Source organism: Equus asinus, chromosome 13 (genome assembly GCF_041296235.1).
Source record: "Equus asinus isolate D_3611 breed Donkey chromosome 13, EquAss-T2T_v2, whole genome shotgun sequence".
NCBI classification, from domain to species: domain Eukaryota; kingdom Metazoa; phylum Chordata; class Mammalia; order Perissodactyla; family Equidae; genus Equus; species Equus asinus.
Genome location: NC_091802.1, coordinates 58498716 through 58517961, shown reverse-complemented (window position 1 = coordinate 58517961; position 19246 = coordinate 58498716). Strand labels below are relative to the sequence as shown.

At 51.1% G+C, this 19246-nt stretch overlaps 1 protein-coding gene and 1 long non-coding RNA gene across 3 annotated transcripts in view; one reads left to right on the top strand and one right to left on the bottom strand.

The window, feature by feature from the left end:
- TIMP2 (TIMP metallopeptidase inhibitor 2) overlaps positions 1–14631 on the top strand; it is a 49502-nt gene extending 34871 nt beyond the window's left edge. For both annotated transcript variants that reach the window (XM_014863442.3, XM_070483743.1), the window contains exons 3-5: positions 2003–2111; positions 10172–10296; positions 11733–14631. In XM_014863442.3, coding sequence (XP_014718928.1) covers positions 2003–2111; positions 10172–10296; positions 11733–11930 — 432 coding nt within the window. In that variant the 3' untranslated portion in view covers positions 11931–14631. The remainder of the gene's footprint in view (positions 1–2002; positions 2112–10171; positions 10297–11732) is intronic.
- Positions 14632–15964: 1333 nt separating this feature from the next.
- LOC123276322 (uncharacterized) lies at positions 15965–18366 on the bottom strand. The gene is made up of 3 exons (XR_006512697.2): positions 17840–18366; positions 17616–17731; positions 15965–17298 (listed from the first exon to the last, which is right to left on the bottom strand). It is a non-coding gene; the product is annotated as an uncharacterized lncRNA (long non-coding RNA).
- Positions 18367–19246: the final 880 nt, after the last annotated feature.

The following is a 19246-nucleotide window of genomic DNA, read 5'->3' as shown; positions in this document are numbered from 1 at the left end:
GGAGCGGGGCTGAGTCCTCCAGAAGACAGACACCATGCGAAAGCATCCTGCCGTCTTGAGGTGCTGCTGGGTCCCTGGACGGGGGCCAGCCGTCCGTGGAGCAGACAGTAAGGGTGTCCCGCCACAGGTCGATCCGATTTTCCTTAATGCATCCATGCCTGAAAAGTGGTGTGGGCAGGGTGTGTTCGCGTCAGCTAAGTTATTTCAGAAATGTGTTATCTTCCTTTCCGTGGGTAATGAACTGGTGGCATGGCCTCAGCGTTGTTACCAAGTTCCTCATAGCTTCTGTGGAATGTTCCATGAGCACCTGTCGGTGGCTGAGCTGTTGTGGGGTTCAAAGGCAGCAAGAACTTGGCCGTTGCCTCTGGGAGCCCTAATTCCCCCAAACTGTGGTGTGGGGTCTGCTCTTGACTGATTAGCTTTAAATTCTAAGAGGAAGAGGGATTTGGAGAAAGGAGGCTTTCTGTGGAGAGGCCTGGTGGGGGGCCACTTTCTGAAAGAGGGGAGCCAGGGAAGAGATGGAGATGGCAGGCAGCCTGGCCAGTGACGAGAAGGTGACTCGCCAGGTGGGAGAGTGACGGGCGGGCATCGGGGGCTGCAGACAGAGGGGGAGGTGGTGGAGTGTTCATCTGTTCAGAACGGTATTCATGTTAGGGGCGTGTGGTAAGGGACCCACGTCTGAAAGGGACACGGAGGGAGCAAGGACATGGGGGAGGGAGGAAGGACAGGGCCAGCGTTGGCAGAAAGTTGTTGTTGACAATAACTAACTTGGTCTGCAAGATAGAAGAAGATTCTAGGCTCCAGCTGGAGAGACAGCTGTGTCACATGGAAGTGTTGTAGCGGTCTGTATTTAATTTTGTTACAAAAATAAAAAGTAGTAGAAGATAAATGTTATCAGAAGGTCAGTGAAATGCCTGTTCATGGCCTCTGTGTCATTTAAGGGGCTGACCCAGTCTCCCTGTGCCGAAGTCTCTGTTTTTGAAGTGGGACAGAGAACCTCTCCGTTCTCACGACCTCATTAAGGGGTCAGGAAAAGGCAGGTGTTAACACCAAGGAAGCCTTTTAGCCCTTTGGTGAAAGAAGTCATTTAACCCAGCATGTTGTCACCATCAGCGTAAGCTTTCTTGGTGTGGGTGGGAGTGTAGCTCTTAGGAAGCTGGTTCATCATGACATTGTGGATGACCCTGTTCCATTTGGGTTTGTTTACTGGAACTCCAAAAAATCCCCACAATGCCATTAATCTTGGTTTAACCATGGCAGGAGTCCTGTAGGGCTGGTGTGGAATGGCAGGGCCCAAGGGTGTCTACATTCGCACCCCCTGCTTGGCCTTCTTTGTCCTGTGGTCCTGGAGCATTTGGGGTTTCCCCTTTCCAGTCTCCACTGCCCCCAAAACCAGGGTGGAGGGCCGTGCTCAGTCCAGATTCATCTCCCGCCGTGGGGCAGCAGCGACTCTGAGGCTTTCTCACTTCCTGCCAGGGCACTGGAACAACTCATCCCTTCTCCTGGGCAGCAGGTGTGTTCCCAAAAGGCTGTAAGAAAATGAGAAGTTGAGAAGGCAGATCCCCTAATTGCAGGCGTGCCTCTGCCCTGGTCCCTGTCAAGTAGCCAATGCTTGATTGAAATTCCTGGAAATAAACAAAGGTGCTGGTCCTCCACGATGGGTCAGAATCACCTGAGATGTACAAGTCCCTCCCCGGAGATTCTGAAATGACTCCTTGGTGGTAGGAAGAGCAGATGTTGTCCGAGACAGTTCCCGCCAGGGGACAGTGCTGTGTCTAGCCCGCTGACCGCCTCCATGCTGAGCCATGAGTGACTCCAGAGAATGGCTTTGCAGTGGGAACGGTCATCTCCTCATCTGTCTCACTGGTACATTTCTGTCCCCCTGTTCCGTGCTGGCCATGCCGCAGTGCAGGTCGGGCTGTCCCGGGGTGTTCTGAGTGGGAACGGAGTCTGTGGCATGCAGCCCATCTCCGCTTACGTTTCCTCGTCCTCATCTTTCCAGATGTTCAAAGGACCTGACAAGGACATCGAGTTCATCTACACGGCTCCCTCCTCGGCCGTGTGCGGGGTCTCGCTGGACGTTGGAGGGAAGAAGGAGTACCTCATCGCAGGTGTGTCCGTGGGCGTGGCTGTGGGGTGTTCTGGAGACCATCGGGGCGGGAGGTGGGGTGAGAAGTGGGGCACAACCCAGACACCACGAGGGGGCTTCCGGGACATCTGGGGCTTCCTTGCCTTCTCCTGTCAGAGAATTCCTAGTGAATTGTCACCTACCCACCGGTGGCATTCTTCCTGGTTGGAACAGTGGGACGAGTGGGACTTGATGGGAAGAAATTAAGTAAGCCAGTATTCACGGGAAATTTGAGGTCGGGTGGAGACAAAGAGGTGAGAATTTTTGCCTTTTGTTCCCGCAAGGGAGGCCTGGGCCGGAGGCCTGGGCCGGATGCTGGCATGCTCAAGGCTGGGCAGGAGGCAAGGAAGGAGAGTTGCAACCTTGTTTTAAATCTATTGATATTATTACACACGCTGTGCACTCGGCTCCTTTCTTTGTTTATCATCTCTCTCTTTTGTATTGAGGCAAAATACATGTAACATAAAATTTACCATCTTAACCATTGTTAAGAGTACAGATCAGTGGCATTAAGTACATTCATGTTGTGCAACCGTCACCACCATCCGTCTCCAGAACTCTTTCATCTTCCCAAACTGAAACTCTGTCCCCATGAAACAGCTCCTTATCTGCCTCCTGCAGCCCCTGGAAACGACCATCCTACCTTCTGTCTCTGTGAACTTGCCTCCTCTAGGGACCTCACATAAGAGGAATCACGCCGCATTTGTCCTTTTGTGACTGGCCTATTTCACTCAGCATACTGTCCTCGAGGTTTGTCCGGGTTGTAGGACGTGTCAGAATTTCTGTCCTTTTTGGGGCTGACTAATATTCCATTGTGTGGCTGTAGCACATTTTGTTTCTTGTTGCATTGCTTTTTGTATGCTTTATTCTTAAATAAAATTATTTCCTTTTACTTTTTTCTGCTCCCTCCTCTGCCTGCCCAGCTAGGCTGCACCCGGGAGTCCAGAGTAGGGTTTCGCAACCTCGGCACTACTGACATTTGGGACCAGATCGTCCTTGGTGCTGGGGGCTGTCCTATGCATTGTAGGATATGGAACTGCATCCCTGGCCTCTACCCACGAATTGCCATAACATCCACCCTGCAATTATGGGGTCTCCAGACATCACCAGATGTCCCCTGGGGGGCAGAATTGCCCCAAGTTGAGACTCACTGGTCACAGAAATGCTCTCTGTGCTGTCCAGTGTGGCAGCCACTAGCTCCTTGTGGCTGCTGAGCACTTAAGATGTGGCTGGTGTGACCGAGGACTGGAGCGCTAATGTTACTTCATTTCAATGGATATAAACGTCAATGTAAACAGCCACATGTGGCCGGTGGCCACGGGACTGGCCAGTGCTGTCTCGGTCAGTTAAGGAACTTACTGTCCTTTTCTTAACTTAAGAAAAAAGAAGAGACAGGAGGACAGCTCCCCTAGACTGACATTATATTTTGTTCCACAGTCCAAATTTAATCTTGAAAATAAATTCTGAATCCAAATCTCCATGATTTGGGATATTTTCTTCTGTTTAGGTTATTTGTGCCTTTTTGCCCTTCCCTTGAGAATATTCAGAATCAACACATCTCTCGCGGGTGTCTGAGAGATGCCCGGCCCTGGTGCAGCGGGAGCTGCGGGGAGAGGCCCTGCCGTTAGGAAGCCGCACACAGTCCTGCTGCAGGGTGGGAGACGAAATTCGAGAAAATGAGACAGGTTTTCTGTGCTGGGCATGTGAATATCGGGTGGATGTGTAGGAGAGGTGCAAAGAGGAGGAGACCCGAGCAGGTGCGAGGGTCCAGAGGAAGGCACTGACCGGGCCGTGTGCGGGAGGTCACTGCAGGAACGGGGATGCAGTGGGGAGTGACAGGGCGAGGAGGCTCCCGTAATCTCCTTGGAGAATGCCTCCCTCCCTTCCTCGAGACGCTCCTACCCGGCATCGGCTTCCTTGTTGCTACATCAAGACTTTTGTTCCTTTCCTGAGGGATAATGGGAGGTTTTTTTCTTCTTTTCTAGGCACTTCTGAACTTCCTAAGTGTCTTGTTATGAGCATCTATTATTCTTTAACAGTTTTATCGAGATAATTCACACACCATACAATTCACCCACTTGAAGTGTGTACTGCAGTAGTTTGGGTATATTCAGAGAGGTGTGCACCCGTCACCACAGCCAGAAAGAAACCTGGGCCCGTGTGCTAGCACCTTCCCGACCCCACTTCTCCCCCCACCCACAGCTCTCAGCAGCCACTGCTCTACATTCTGGGTCTTGATCTCTCTGCTCCAGACCTTCGTATTAGTGGAATCATTGAATGTGTGGCCCTGTGTGTGTGGCTTCTTCACTCAGCATAATGTTTTTAAAGTCCATCCTGTTGTCGCACGTGTCAGAACTTCACTCTTTTTATTTATTTATTTATTTTTTGAGGAAGATTAGCCCTGAGCTAACTACTGCCAATCCTCCTCTTTTTTGCTGAGGAAGACTGGCCCTGAGCTAACATCCGTGCCCATCTTCCTCTACTTTATATGTGGGACGTCTACCACAGCATGGCTTTTGCCAAGCGGTGCCATGTCTGCACCCGGGATCCGAACCGGTGAACCCCAGGCCGCCAAGAAGCAGAACATGTGAACTTAACCGCTGCGCCATGGGGCCGGCCCCAGAACTTCACTCTTTTTATGGCTGAATAATTTTCTATCGAATGGATAGACTACACCTGTCTACCCACTCATTTCATGCACACTGGGGTTGTTTCTACCTTCTGCTGTTGGGAATAATGCTGCTGTGAAATCTATGTACGGGTTTTTGTGTCAACGTGTGTTTTTAGTTTCTCTAGGGTAGCCACCCAAGAGTAGAATTTCGAGACGTACGGTGACCCTGTGTTTAGTCATTGGAGGAACTGCCACACTGTTTTCCAAAGCAGCCTCACCATTTCCAATTTGCAATATCTACTATTATACGATAAGAAAAATAAAGTCAGCTGGAGAGAGGGGTAAGGGGACAACATCACGATGCAGAGATCTTACAGCCTGATTACGCCATCACGGTAACACAGGAGATGGGAGAGGCAGAGGGGCCGGCCAGGGGTGGAGGCCTCACCAGCGTGCGCCTGGAGGTGTGAAAGGAAACACGTTAGCACTGGCCGTGTCTGTTTTTTTCCTACTCTCCTGTATTTGCTAAATTTTACAAATTATGACATCTGTTACCTTTATGATCAGAAAAATCGAGAGAGAAGAGAAAGGAGACCCAACCTCCCGTGGTGCAGGGAACTTGTCACCCTGACAAATCAGCGGCCTCCAGCTTTCCGCGTCCTCTTTTTGCGCTGTCCGCGAGCCCTCCCACTCGGGCTCCCCCACGCCGCCCTCTAGGGTCTGTCGGGCCAAACTGCAGAGCCGCAGAAGCGCTGTGAAGGAAGGAGGACTGGGTTCCCTTAACCGGGGGCTCCTCGGGGGTAACGTGACCTTGGTCTGGGCCAGCGCCTGCTTCCGGACACACGCAGCTGAATCCCTGCCCACACGGAGGCTCGCTCTGTCTCAGAGGTTTCTACAACCAGCCTCAGCATCTCCCTGTTAATAGAAATGGGAAGCGCCCTTGTCCTGGCACTGACCTTCTCCATTCAATCCTGGCAGCCCCCAGTGACCACGGTGCTACTATGATCCCAGTTTTACTGATGAGGAAAACTGAGGAATAGAGAGATGGAGCGGGGTGCCCCAGGTCCGGCAGTGTGTGCCTGAACCCACTTTCACAAGCCGATTGTTAAATTTTGGTTGGTATGTTAGTAGCCTGAAATCAGACAGGATGGGGGCATGTACAGCATAGAAATCGGCAGATGCTACACACTGGAGCTTTTCCTCCCGGGAGAGCCAGCTGTTACACGTTTCTCAGCACGCCTCTGCCTGGGTCACTCTGCGGGGAGGGGTGCAGCCAGAATTTGGCCCCTGGTCTTCCTGACTCCTGGGTCCATTACACTCTGCTGCTTCATGTGGTCTGGGTTTTAGAAGCCTCACGGCCCCAGCATCTAACCCAGTGGTCCACCAGCTGCACTGCTCAGTGAGATTCCATGGGGGAGTTTGTCAAAATCCTGACACCCAGGTGGCACCCCAGACCAGTTCATGCATCCTCGCTGGGGTTGGCACCCAGGCATCAGCATTCTTAAAGCTCCCCAGGAGGGTCCAGTGTGCAGCTGGGCCTGCGCACCAGCGTCTAACCAGAACTTTCCTGCTCCCAGTCAAGGCTGAGGTTTCAGAGGCACCGTGCAGCCGGTCAGCACACGCTCAGGAGGGCTGTGCCCAGCGGCCGAGGTTGGTCACCTCCCTGGCAAAGGGACTCTCTGGACATTACTTTTGCTTCCAGGGCCCTTTATGGTTAGTCAGACCTGCCTCCTGCCCTGATGTCCTGAGGACCTTGGCACGGCCCTCTGTTCTGTGAGATGGATGGTCCCGATCACAGCGCCCTGTAGCTGGGTCCTGGGGCAGGACAGCCCGGAGACGAACCAGCTCTAGCCAGAACCCTGGCAGGCAGTGTCTCCAGTGTGGGTCCGGTTCTGTCCCTGTCCCACTTGCCCTGAAGGGTGGGAGGAAACCACAGGGCCGTGTAGGTGTGGGTCCAGAGCAGGAGTCAGCGGCAGAGGGTGTACCACAGCTCCCGTTGTTTTGCTGGTGGTTGCTTTGCTGTCTTTCTTTTGGGGGATGTGGTTGGAGAATCTATTTTGCTCAGCCCCTGAAAGAGAGAGGCTCCTGCGTCCACCTGAAGCCTGTGAGTCAAATGCAGAAAGCCGAATAACTTCCCTGACTCTCTGTTGACATTGGTGTTTTCTCTCGTGCAGAAGCTCAGTCGCTCATACTTGCCATCAAAGGTTATTTAACATGTGACATGTATGTGTCCGCTGCTTTTCCTATACGCAGGCCCACTAAACTGTCCCCAATCTGAATGAGAAGATGGGCATACACTAGGTAACTTGGATGCACATTCATAGGCTCCTCTGGCCGAAACCAGCCGAATCATAGCCCCGTGTGTAATAAAAATTAAAGACGGTGAAGGTACCTGCCCGTGGTACCTGTGTGCCTATCATCTTAGACTTCTGCACATTTAATATTGGAAGCAAGCAAGTGACCTGGGGCACATTTTCGTCTCCTTTCTGGCCATGGAGCATGAGATCCATAAAGGCACCTCCAGCAGTGGCTGTCTCACCCCGTTTCAGAGGCGCCGCCTCTCTCCTCCCGCTTCTTTCTCCGGCTCAGCGAGGCCGCTCCGGAACAAATCTGGTGTTTACTTCCTGAACCACAGAATCTAGATGTTGTTCTCCTGGAGCCAGGACGGGCTAACCAGAGTCACGGGGCACAGTGAACCACTCAGGCTGCTCTGGCTGCGGCCCCCTGAGTGACCACACGGCCGCTGCGGCCCACCTCCTCTTGGGCTCATGACTCAGCTTCACATGTCGAGCTGGGCACCGTGAGGCACTCCTCTTGAGGAACTTGTACAGAATTGGCCCTGTAATTTTCTGCTACAGTCCTTTCCTCCAAAAGGAAAAATAAACATCCAACCCTCAGTTACAAATTTTAATTAATTCCTGTTTTTCAAGAAAGACTTTGCCTTTTTCCAAGGCAGACATAAGTAGAATGTTGTAACAGATGCTCACGTCATGCATGCCCAACCAAGTCTTAATTATTGCCTCTGAAAGGGGTCTCCTTTTAACATCCCAAGATGCCACCCCACTTATACATGACACCCCAAGTTCATGTTAGCTCAGTTACTAGGGCCAGTGAAAAGATGACAATTTGCATGTCATCTCCACGCCCTGCCTTTGCCTACTCTCAGCAGAAGCTTGAATTGGTGGTAAAAAGGTCAAAAGGGAAGACAGCAGAAAAAGACAGGTCATGAAGCAAATTGTTACAACAAATACCCATGTCCTCATCAGTAAGCTTTTGTTGAGCAATTGCTATGTGCAAGCAACTGTAGATAAAAAAGGATTAAGACCAACCCTTCCCCTACATGCTTCTTATCTGGCTAAGGATCAAGGTTTATAAGAAAGGCCAAGAACCGTGTACAGCGGGATATGGATGCCAGAGAAGTGATGCAGTGGACATCGTTGTAGAGGTTTGGAAGGTGGAACCGGAGGGGGACTCCACCTGTCTGTGATGAATGACCAGCTGGGCAGGGGAGGGGCTGTGGTCCCCCTGTACAGGGTAGTAAATGCCAGCAGAAGCCAGGATAGAAGAACGAGTTACTTGCCATCTGTCAGTTATGCTCCCTCCTTAGCTATTCTGAACACACAGGAAATGGCTACAGGACTAGGGAAAAAGTCAAATATCTATTTTCAAAGTGTTTAAGGCTACCTGAACACTTACCTTTTTAGTTACTAGAATTCAGAATAAATTCTATAGTAGTAATCCTGCTCCTTGATCTTTTCTTCGTCTGGAGTGTCAGACAAGTCCAAACAGATACAAGGAAAAATAGAGCTCCCGGAGGTGAGGGGAGCGGTCAGAACAGGTGTAAGAGCATAAGAATTCACATCCAGGGAGTGCTTCCCACAGCCTGCCCAGCACAAGGGTGTCAGTTCATGCCTGCTTGCGACTGCAGACAAGCCGATCCCCCTGGTGACAGACACTAGTCATTTATTTGTGACGGGGATGCGGTCAGCAGGCTGGATTACGGCTTCACTGAGCTCTGTTTCCGTTAGGGATGCTGCACGGCCAGCGCTGTGCCTGAGATGGTCAGGTTGGATGCACTGAGGCTTTGTCAAGCGGAGCTGCTCGGGGGCAGCCCAAGGCCCCTGCCTGCCTCTCGGGGAACCGCCCGTGGCCCTCTGCCAGGCTCTGGGGCTCCGCACTGGGCATTTGTCTTTTGTGACGAGGTGCTGTCAGAGCAGAAGGCACGAGGATTGCAATGCCCTCCCCAGCCCTCGTTAGCCTCTGTCACTCACCAGAATGCACTTATTTGTCTTTCTCTCCCGCTCGGCTAGCTCCAGGGCCATCGCCAGTGTGAGCTCTTCAGCAAAGGAAAGGAGCGCTGAGTAAGGAGCCTACAGGACGAGGGGGCAGCAGCGCCTCCTCATCCCTGGGGGAGGGAATTCAGAGCAGATTTCTAGTCTTATAAAATTCCAGGTTTCTGCTCTTCATGATGGGAAAACCCAGAATTACAAGTTCCACATCAAAGGGAGGAAATGCCTGTGAATAAATATTTGGTGAAAAATAAAAGAGGAAACAGTCTGCATACAACATGATCTTTTTTGTGTGAATACATATGCATAAAAGAATATTGGAAGGAAATGCATCCAAACATTAGCTGTAGGTAATGAAAACAGGGAATTCTTTTAGTCTGCTCTTTCCTGCATCTTCCAAGTTTTCTCCGTGAGCATGCATTACTTTTATGCTCAGAATGAACAGTCCGTGGTGGATTAGTCAGCTTAGGCTGCTCTAACAAAATACCACTGGCCAGGGGCCTTAAACAACAGTGGTGTATTTCCTCACGGTTCTGGAGGCTGGACGTCCGAGATCAAGGTGTCGGCAGGGCTGGTTCCTCCAGAGGCCTCTGTTCTTGGCTTGCGGACAGCTGTCTTCCCCCTGTGTCTTCACATGGTCTTTCCTCTCTCTGTGTGTGTGTCCTGATCTCCTCTTCTTATTAAGACACCAGTCCTCTTGGATTAGGACCCACCCTACTGACCTCATTTTTAACTTCATCACCTCTTTAAAGACCCTCTCTCCTAACACAGTCATGCGTCCCTTAACGACTGGCCGAGAAATGCATTGTTAGGCAATGTCGTCATTGTGTGAATGTTATAGAGCACACTTACACAAGCCTAGATGCTACAGCCTACTCCACACCTAGGCTGTATGGTACTCATCTTATGGCACCACCGTCGTGTGTGTGGTTTGTTGTTCTGTGGCACGTGGCCGTACGGTCACATCCTGAGTGCTGGGGGTCAGGGCTTCAACGTAGGAACGGTGGAGGGGACACAGCTCAGCCCACAGCACGTGGTGGTGTTAGAACTAAACGTCCACATGCCCGAGTCACATCCAGATGCGGGAGGTGGGCAGGAGAACTCGTAACTGACCCTGAGCCTTTGGTCCCTGCCTCTCCCCAGGAAAGGCTGAGGGGAACGGCAAGATGCACATCACTCTCTGTGACTTCATTGTGCCCTGGGACACCCTGAGCACCACCCAGAAGAAGAGCCTGAATCACAGGTACCAGATGGGCTGTGAATGCAAGGTAAGCCGGGACCACCTCCTTCTGGGCTTCAGCTCATCACCACCACCTCCAGGTGGATGGCCAGGGTTTGATCTGGGGCTTTCCAGTGTCTCTCAATCCACGGGGTCCTTAGGACAGGGCTCTGAGGAGACGTGGCCTCCCACGAGTGAGGCTGTCTGGTTAGGGACAGAGCCGTTGGGCCCTGGGCCCTGCCGAGCCCTGAGACGCACCTCTGCAGAGGGATACTGGGACGGTAAAGGGATTCTGGCTGTGTGGCCTGTAGCTTCTAGAAGGGAAGCCTTCCAGGAGGAAGAGTTTTGTGGGGAGGACACGTTGGTCCTATGAGTCTTTTTCTACAAATGTATAAGTGCGAGGGACTTGAGCATGTCACGAAGGCGCGTCCCAGGTGTTACGCTTCTGCCAACGTTCTGGCCATTTCCATGCACAGGTCCCTGTAAACGTGGGGTCTGTGTGTTGAGAATGCCTGAAACCCCAGCCCCGCTTCTTACAGGCGGCCCAGAGGTGGTGCCAGGCAGTTACTGAAGCTCTGACATTCAGATGCAGCCTAGAAGCTGCAGTCTTCTCCTCCGCCCGGGCTTGGATCCTGCCATCCTCTCCTGACCCCTCCCTCCCCACGGCCCCTCCCTATGGCCCTGGCACAGGAAGCAGTGCTGGGGACCAGGCGCCCCTCGGTGGCGCCAGAAGTGCTGCTGGGCCGAGCGTGGCCTTGTGTAGGCTGCAGGGACTGCCCAGTGCTGGTTGGTGCTGCTTGTGCGGCCTTCCTGCCCGTCCTGGTAGAGTGTCGCTAGCCTGTCCCTTAGCTCACTGAGATGCGAATTCCAACCTGCAGCTACGCGTACATGTGTGGACGTTCAGCAGACTCCTCCGTGCCCTTGCGAAATGAAAAACAAGTCCTTCCTTTTCCGCTATGTGGCCGTGAAGGTTTTCGCCCTCTTGTAGACTCAGGTTTCCGTGCCAAAATGCTACTTGTTGATCCCCACAAAGCCTACGCGTGCTTGAGAGCAAGACGCCATCCTTTTTATTTGACTTGAACCTATCTCCAGGAAGTTTAAGACCCTTTATGGTTGTTGATATTGTACTCCCAGGAGGGTGGGGCTGTGCTGAAGCCGTTTTGTCGCGCTCAGATGGCGCACAGCAGAGGCTCCCCTGCAGTAGCTGGGGACGCAGAGGTCGTGTGCACAGGCCTCCCCCAGACCCCGCTGCCACCTGCTGCCGTTTGGAGAGTGTGGAAGTCGGGAAAGGCTACTGATGGCGCCGGTTCCACTGAGTCCCAGTTTCCTCCCTCCCTCCCACCCTCCCTCCCTGCCACACTTCTTTAGTCATTTATTCAACAAACCGTCCTTGAACGCCTTTGCCAGGCACATTGTGAGGTTCTGGAGATGACCCCTGAGTGGCTGCGGTCTCTGACTGCGTTCACCTCCGTGTCGCTCTTCTAGATCACGCGCTGCCCCATGATCCCATGCTACATCTCCTCTCCGGACGAGTGCCTCTGGATGGACTGGGTCACGGAGAAGAACATCAACGGGCACCAGGCCAAGTTCTTCGCCTGCATCAAGAGAAGCGACGGCTCCTGTGCGTGGTACCGCGGAGCGGCACCCCCTAAGCAGGAGTTTCTCGATATCGAGGACCCATAAGGAGGCCAACAGCACCCCTGTGGCCAACTGAAATGCCTCCAAGAGTTTAGACTGGTCCAGCTCTGACATCCCTTCCTGGAAACAGCATGAATAAAACAGTCATCCAAGTGGGTCTAAATTAGTGTGATTCTCCTCCCCGCCCCCATTTTCCTTTTAAAGAGGGTTGTGGGTCTAAACAGGGAGGTGGGTCCCACATTCCATCCTCCAGCCTGGGCACTGTGCATTTCAGTCTTCAAATCTGGGGTGTGGGCGGGGGGGGACACACGGGCTTCCCTCCCAGGCCCAGCCTTGGCACTGTCACAAACGCTGAGGAGACAGCACTTAGGGGTCCCCCCGGCCTGGTCAGAGCAGAGCCTGGAAATGTGCATTTTGCAGAAACTTTTGAGGGTCGTTGCAAGACTGTGTAGCAGGCCTACCAGGTCCCTTTCCTCTTGAGAGGGGCATGTCCCTCGTTTCCTGCAGCTTCCACACCTCTGGCCCCTAGAGGAGCAGTCCCTGTCCTGGCAAGTGCACCCCCACCTCATCCCCCTCAGGCCCACCATGGACTCCCCACACCTGTGACTCCTGTAAGTCCAGGGGCAGCCCTGGACCAGTGGCTTGTTCTTGAAGGAGCCCCAATTACTTGTATTCATTTGCAGAATTCCGGTGGGAGCCTCCCTCTGGGGCCCGTGCCGAGATGTGGGAGTGACAAACTTCAGCTTCCGCCAAGTCATTCTGGTCCCATCCACCCACCCCAGCCCCACCCCACCCCCAGCCCTTGGGGGGAATCCATGACATTCTGCCCTGAGGGCAGACGTGGTGGGGAGCACTTGGCTGCCCCTATAGTTTATTCTTGAGCTTCTGAAGTCACTCTAGCTTCCTCCTCCTCATTCTGGCATCCGGCATCTAGATGGAGTTGTGCGGGTTGGCTTTGCAAGGGGTTGCGTGTGGCAGTGGCACAGGCTGTGCTCTCTGTACATCCTGAGGACATCAAAAGCTGGGTCCCGCTGTGTCCCCCAACACACCCCAGAGCCCCACCTGAGCAGGTGCCACAGGTTCAGTATGACCTCCCTCCAGGACTGAAAGTCACTGTGCTGTCCCTGGATTTCTGTGAGTGAGGTTAGCCAAGTGCATTATGAAGTCCTACCTAGGAAAGGACGAATTTGGGAGGTAGGTGGCTTCAGTGAAACTCTCATTTCTTTCTGGGCCTCTAGGACTCTGGCCAGCTTTGAGAGACATCTCATTTTTCTCAAGATGAATTCTCCCCAAGTTGCAGGTGTACCAGCCTCTGCTTCTATTTTCTTACATTGCAAAGATCTCTCAGTTAATAAACTTCATAGGGAATCTTTTCCCTGAAAATGGTTTTCTGGTGCCAGTAAAATAGGGGTTACTGTAGGCAGAAATTTCTCAGTAAGAGTAAAGATAATCTCCTCTTCCTTCCTGCTTGTGTTATAAACTATTCTATCATGCACGTTATGCAGACACGCATAATGAAACTGAAGTCTGTCAGCCGGCAAGTGGTCCTTCTGCAAAATGCTTCCAAAGTCACCTTCTAAGCCTGCTCTATTCTTCGGTGACCCCAAAGCACCTGTAAGACTCCTGACCCCTGGCACGCAGCCCCATGCCCGCCCGGGACCTGGTCAGCATAGATTTTGATGACTTCCCTTTCGAGGGCAGACTAGGAGAATATCCAGGAAGCGGCCCCCGCTCCAAGGGCACTTTCATGCTGTACAGTGTTATAAAGCTTGTGAGATGTCATAATGGACCAGTCCATGTGATCAGTATATACAAGAGCACCAGACCCCTCCGATCAATAGAACACCCCACCCCCATTTGCTTCCTGTATGGTGTTATCATAGGTAACATTTACTCCTGTTTCTGCTGATTTTTTAAGTGTCTTGGTTTGTTTCTGCCATTGGTTGTAATCATTCCTGTGCTGTGTTTTTTATTACCCTTGGTAGGTGTTAGACTTGCATTTTTTTAAGGTTTCTGCATCGTGGAAGCATTTGACCCAGAGTGGAGAGCATGGCGGGTAGCTAGCCTATGACAGTGGATTCCTACAGATCTTTTCTTCAGTTCTTTGAATATTGTTGCTTTTCCATCTCCCATCTTTTGCTCTCTGGTTCGAATTATTACAAAGTCAAGGATCTGTGAGTAGGTTGGTTCTAAAAGATGGCCTTTATATTCAGTCCATGCACATTGGTCTTGAAGCCATGCTGAGGAGAAAAAAAACGAAAAAATCAAGATGGCATACCCAGTGGCAGCTGAAAGGAGCAGCCACTCAAATACCTTCACAGTAAATAATTGCAATATATGTATAGTTTAAGAAGGCTCTCCATTTGGCATTGTTTAATTTATATGTTATATTCTAAGCACTACTCTTTCCCTCTCTTCTTCATGCAAGCTACTCAAAATATTTAAAATAAAGTTTACATTGTAGTTATTTTCAAATCTTTGCTTGATAAGTATTAAGAAATATCAGACTTGCTGCCATAATTTAAAGCTTTGTTGATTTTGTTTGTTTTTGTTTGGATTCTCTCTTGTTTTTTTAATTTCCGGGCAATGTGTTTTTGCTGGAATATGAAGTCTGAGACCTCCCTGTGCTGGGAACACGTGAGAGTTGTTGAAAGTTGACAAGCAGACTGCGCATGTCTCCAGTGTTTTGTATCATTCCTGAGTGATCGCTCGGTCAGTGGACAATAAACAATATTATCAAAGAGAACTCTGGCTCTCCGTGTGGTTGTACCCGACGCTCAGAGCTGCCGATTTCTAGCTGAAGGCGGGGGGTGGGGGGGGGGCTCTTCAGAACAGAGCCTGGGTGATTGAGGCCCACGAGGGATGTGGCAGAGACTGGGGCGGACAGCAATGAATGTGGTTTTGGTAAACTGGCGAAGAGGCAGGAGCGCTCAACAGGGGCCCCTTCGTTCGTTCAGCACAAACGTCTCAGTTTCTGTTACGAAGCGTTTCCAACACACACACGCAGAGAAAAGCGGAGCCTGCACCCATCTTGCATCTTCCACAGTGAGCGGTTCATGGCCTGTCTCCCTTCTCCACCCACAGCCACCCTGCCAGAGACTATTGGGAAGGGAAATTCCAGACATTAAACAGTTTCATCTGTGAATGTTTCACTAGAAATCTCTAAAAAATAAGAACTATTTGAAAAACATTTTCAAAATGCTTTTATCACACCTTAAAAGCTTAATGAGGGTGGGCCCCATGGCCTAGTGGTTAAAGTTCATGCGCTCTACTTTGGCGGCCCGGGTTTAAGGTTTGGATCCCTGGCACAGACCTGCTCTGCTCATCAGCCATGCTGTGCAAGCATCCCACATACAAAATAGAGGAGGCTTGGCACAGATGTTAGCTCAGGGCTGATCTTCCACCAAGCAAAAGAAGAAAAAGGAAGATTGGCAACGAATGTTAGCCCAGGGAGAATCTTCCTCACCAAAGGAGAAAAAAAAAGCTTAATTAGAATCCATTAATGTCATTGACTAGTCACTGTCAAGGCATCTCTGGGGCTCTCATAAATGCTTTTTTATGGTTTATTTTTTAATCAGGATCCAAATAAAGTCCATACATTGCACTTGCTCCCTCAAGTCTCTTACTCTAAAATTCCCCTGACCTTTCCCTCCCTCCTTTCCTCCCCCTCCTTCCCTCCTCTCCCCCTCCTCTTCTCTTAGGCTGATAAGATAATAATTTAAACTTTATAATAATTTAATTTAAATTATTATAATTTAAGATAATCATAACTTAAACCAATCTCATAGTACTTGAAGTCACCATATGAAATTTTTTTTTTGAGGAAGATTAGCCCTGAGCTAACTACTGCCAATCCTCCTGTTTGCTGCAGAAGCCTGGCCCTGAGCTAACATCCGTGCCCATCTTCCTCTACTTTATAGGTGGGACGCCTACCACAGCATGGCTTTTGCCAAGTGGTGCCATGTCTGCACCTAGGATCTGAACCAGTGAACCCTGGGCCACCAAGAAGCAGAATGTGTGAACTTAATTGCTGTGCCACCAGGCCGGCCCCTGAAAATTCTTTAATGGCATATTTGAACCTGTGCCCGACCTCTGCCCACAGGTAGAATTTGTTATTCCGGGGACGAGCCGGAAGATTTGTATTTCCCATTTTGTGTGGCCGCTCCTACCCAGCCAGAACAAACCTACTGATGCCTTTTGAAGCACTGAGAAGGGGGTGGGACAAAGTTTGCACTGATGGCTGTGTCACAAAGCATTGAATGCCATCCCTTTAATATCCCCTACTGCAGAAATATTTGGGTTACTTTTTCCATATGGTGCAATCTACGGGGAAGATGGTTCTGAGGCATATAGAGTAAGATATGAAAGCTTCCTGTGTCACCCAGAGGACCTGACTTGGCATTGGTGCTGGCAACAGTTGGGGTTTTAACAAACAACACACCACACAATTGCTACCCATTTCATTTATTTTATGTATTTAGGTCAAGAGTAACTCTTTAAAAACCCTTCTCAGTATGGAAATTTTCATACACAAAAATGCAGAGAATGATAACAAGCTCCATGCACCCATGATCCCGTTTCAACAATTATCCAGGTTTCCTTAATCTTTGCAGACAGTTTTAAGTCAGTTTGAAGACTCACATTTGGGGTAACCAGATTGTTAGGGATACTACCAGCCACCATGGTTCCCCCCAGCTTGCTCATTCGGTGAAAAGAAAGAGAACGAGGACAACTGAGGGCAGCCACACGTGGGTTCAAAAGGGAAATGCAGCCACAGACACTGCAGGAGCCAACTGGAAGAGACCACCGGCCGGGGGTGGAAGAGTTGCCGGGACTGGTTAAATATTTGAGAAGTTTGAATGGCACCTAATTATTAATGGATATGTGTGCCCGATCTAACATAAGAAAAATCAAAACAGTGGAGCCACAGATATTTTCCCAGGATGCATTTTATTATGGATCCTAGTAAACAGCAATTTGCTGTTACCATGGGTTTTGCATGAAGACTGAAGTTCATGAACGGCTCTGTCTCCATCTGAGGTTCCAGGTGACCCACAGCTCACCTTGTCACACATGCTTGCCTCGAATCATCTTGCTCTGAAAGGCCGTGCTTTGATTTGGGGAAATCATTTAGCTCTCAGCAGATTTTTCTCCTCCAAGAAACAAATTGATTGTGAAAAAAAAAAAAAGACATTCAGAAACATGAGATAATTCTGCACATTTTCATTCCACAACAACAGGGAGGAATGTTCCTTTCCAACTGAAGGAAACAAAAGCAGGAGACAGATGCCGTGGGAGTCTGCAGAACGGCGGGGTGTCAGGTGGGGGTCAGAATCAGAGAAGGGGTGAGTGTCAAGGCAGATTGGAGGCTGGGATCCAGGATGGCGTGCAGGGGCAACGCTGCATACATCAGCTAGAAATCAAGAAAGCCGAAAGTTTGTTTCATTTTTAGGCCAATCAACCTGTCCTGCTTTGCCCCTTCAAGCGAAGCCGGGGCTGGGGGAGGGGGACCAGGAGCAGGATTCCACCCAGGGAAGCCCAGTAGAGTCTCAGCCCCCCGGGGTTTTCACTGGGTGCAGGTCATGCAAGCGCCTCTGCCTAGTACACAGCACGATTCCAGACTCCCAGAAGGAAAGCAGGCGTTCAGCATCAACAAACAGTCAAGGCACACGAGCCATTCTTATCAGGGAATAGGGGACCCTCCTGAAATCCAAGTTCCCAGACACCAACCTCATTAGTGGCCTTCCCAAGGAGAGCGGTCTGGGCCTGCTGCGCTCACTCTGTCGCGGACAAGTCCTGTCCGTTTCCTTTTCATGATCTTTCCCCCGGCTCAGGACACCCGGCTCCTAAACCCGCATGGGCAACGGCTTAGGAAATGACTCCAATAAACCTAATAATTCCAGGCATAGCTAACATTTACCCCCGCCCGGACTTGTGCTAAGGGCTGCACATACATGATTCCATTTGATGCTCACGTTGTCTCAGAAGCCAGGCCTCTCACCTTCCCGTTTGACGGATGAGGTAACTGAGGTCAAGGGAGGTTGCATTGCCGCGCCCCAGCCAGCACGCACTGGAGCTGGGATTCGAACCCCGGCGGAGGCAGACCCTGGGGCCCAGCTCTGCACCAGCGCACATTCCTGCCCTCCGTCCTCAGCACCTCTGAGGACCACGGGGCCTTACAAACATGTGGCTCAGGTGCACGCAGGCCGCCCTCCCGCAGGTTGTCTCCCACGCAGCAGCAGGTGGGGGCGCCTGTCTCACGCTCACATCCAGAGCCTTGTAGTGGTTTGTTTCTGTTTTATGTGTGTGTTTGTTTTCAGAACAAAGGCAAATCCATCTCCCTTCTCATGAGATTTAAAGCGAAAGTAACAACAAAATCCTAGTTTGTGTTAAGATACCTGTCACACCAAGATACCCTGTTACAAGCTGTCATTTCTAAGGGTAAAGTCAGTTATCTGGAAGATTCATCTCTATATAATTATCTTCCATATTGGGACACTCTTGAGAGAGAAAGGAGGTGCTATTAACAATTAGTGAGACCAACAGGGGCAAACCAGGACTGTTGTGAACAAACCGGATGTGGTGTCTCTGTGAGACCGTGTCGTTGTGGGACACCTTCCCCAACCACACTAGGTATATCAGATCCCCCACTGCTGTTGTCCCAGATGCTCGGGCTCATCATCGGACGTGGCACCCCTACAACCCCGAGGCCCCAAAGTGTCATCCTGCCCTCCTGTGATCTGGGAGCAAAGATGTACCAGCTAAGGTAGCACTGGATGGTGTAGCAAGTAAACCCAACCTCTCGGGTGCTAACGCAAACCGAGTTTATCTCTTGCCAAGACCATGGGGACGTTTGGTGGGTGACCTCCCACAGGTGATTCAAGGACCCTGGGTCTTTCCCTCTGTGTCCCCACTGCCTTCTGGAGCCTCAGAGTCCTTTGTTTCCAGCCAGAAAGAGGAGGGAAGGAGGCACGTCAGATTCTCAGCCTCTTCGCCTTGGGAGTATCACCTCTCCCCTCCCATCCCAGGCACTGGAGGGACTGAATCACCATTCAACGCTCCACAGGCTGCTTCTGGCATGGCCCCCTCGACCCCTACCCACCTCACTCCCAGGCAGGCCCAGACACGGCAAGGAGGAGAAGTCTAACTGGGCCAGCCACGTGTCCCACCCTGGGCAGCAGTGGAGGGCGGTGGGTCCAAAAGCAAAGCAGTGCTGGGACTTAAAAGACAGGGTCTTGAACGCTCTTGAAAAGTCTCTATAATCTAGTCCTGAGGCCAAACATAGACACATGCGATGCTTTGAAAAGAGCAGAAACAGAGCAGTGCAAGGTAACACTGTGTCACAAAGAAGAACCAGAGGG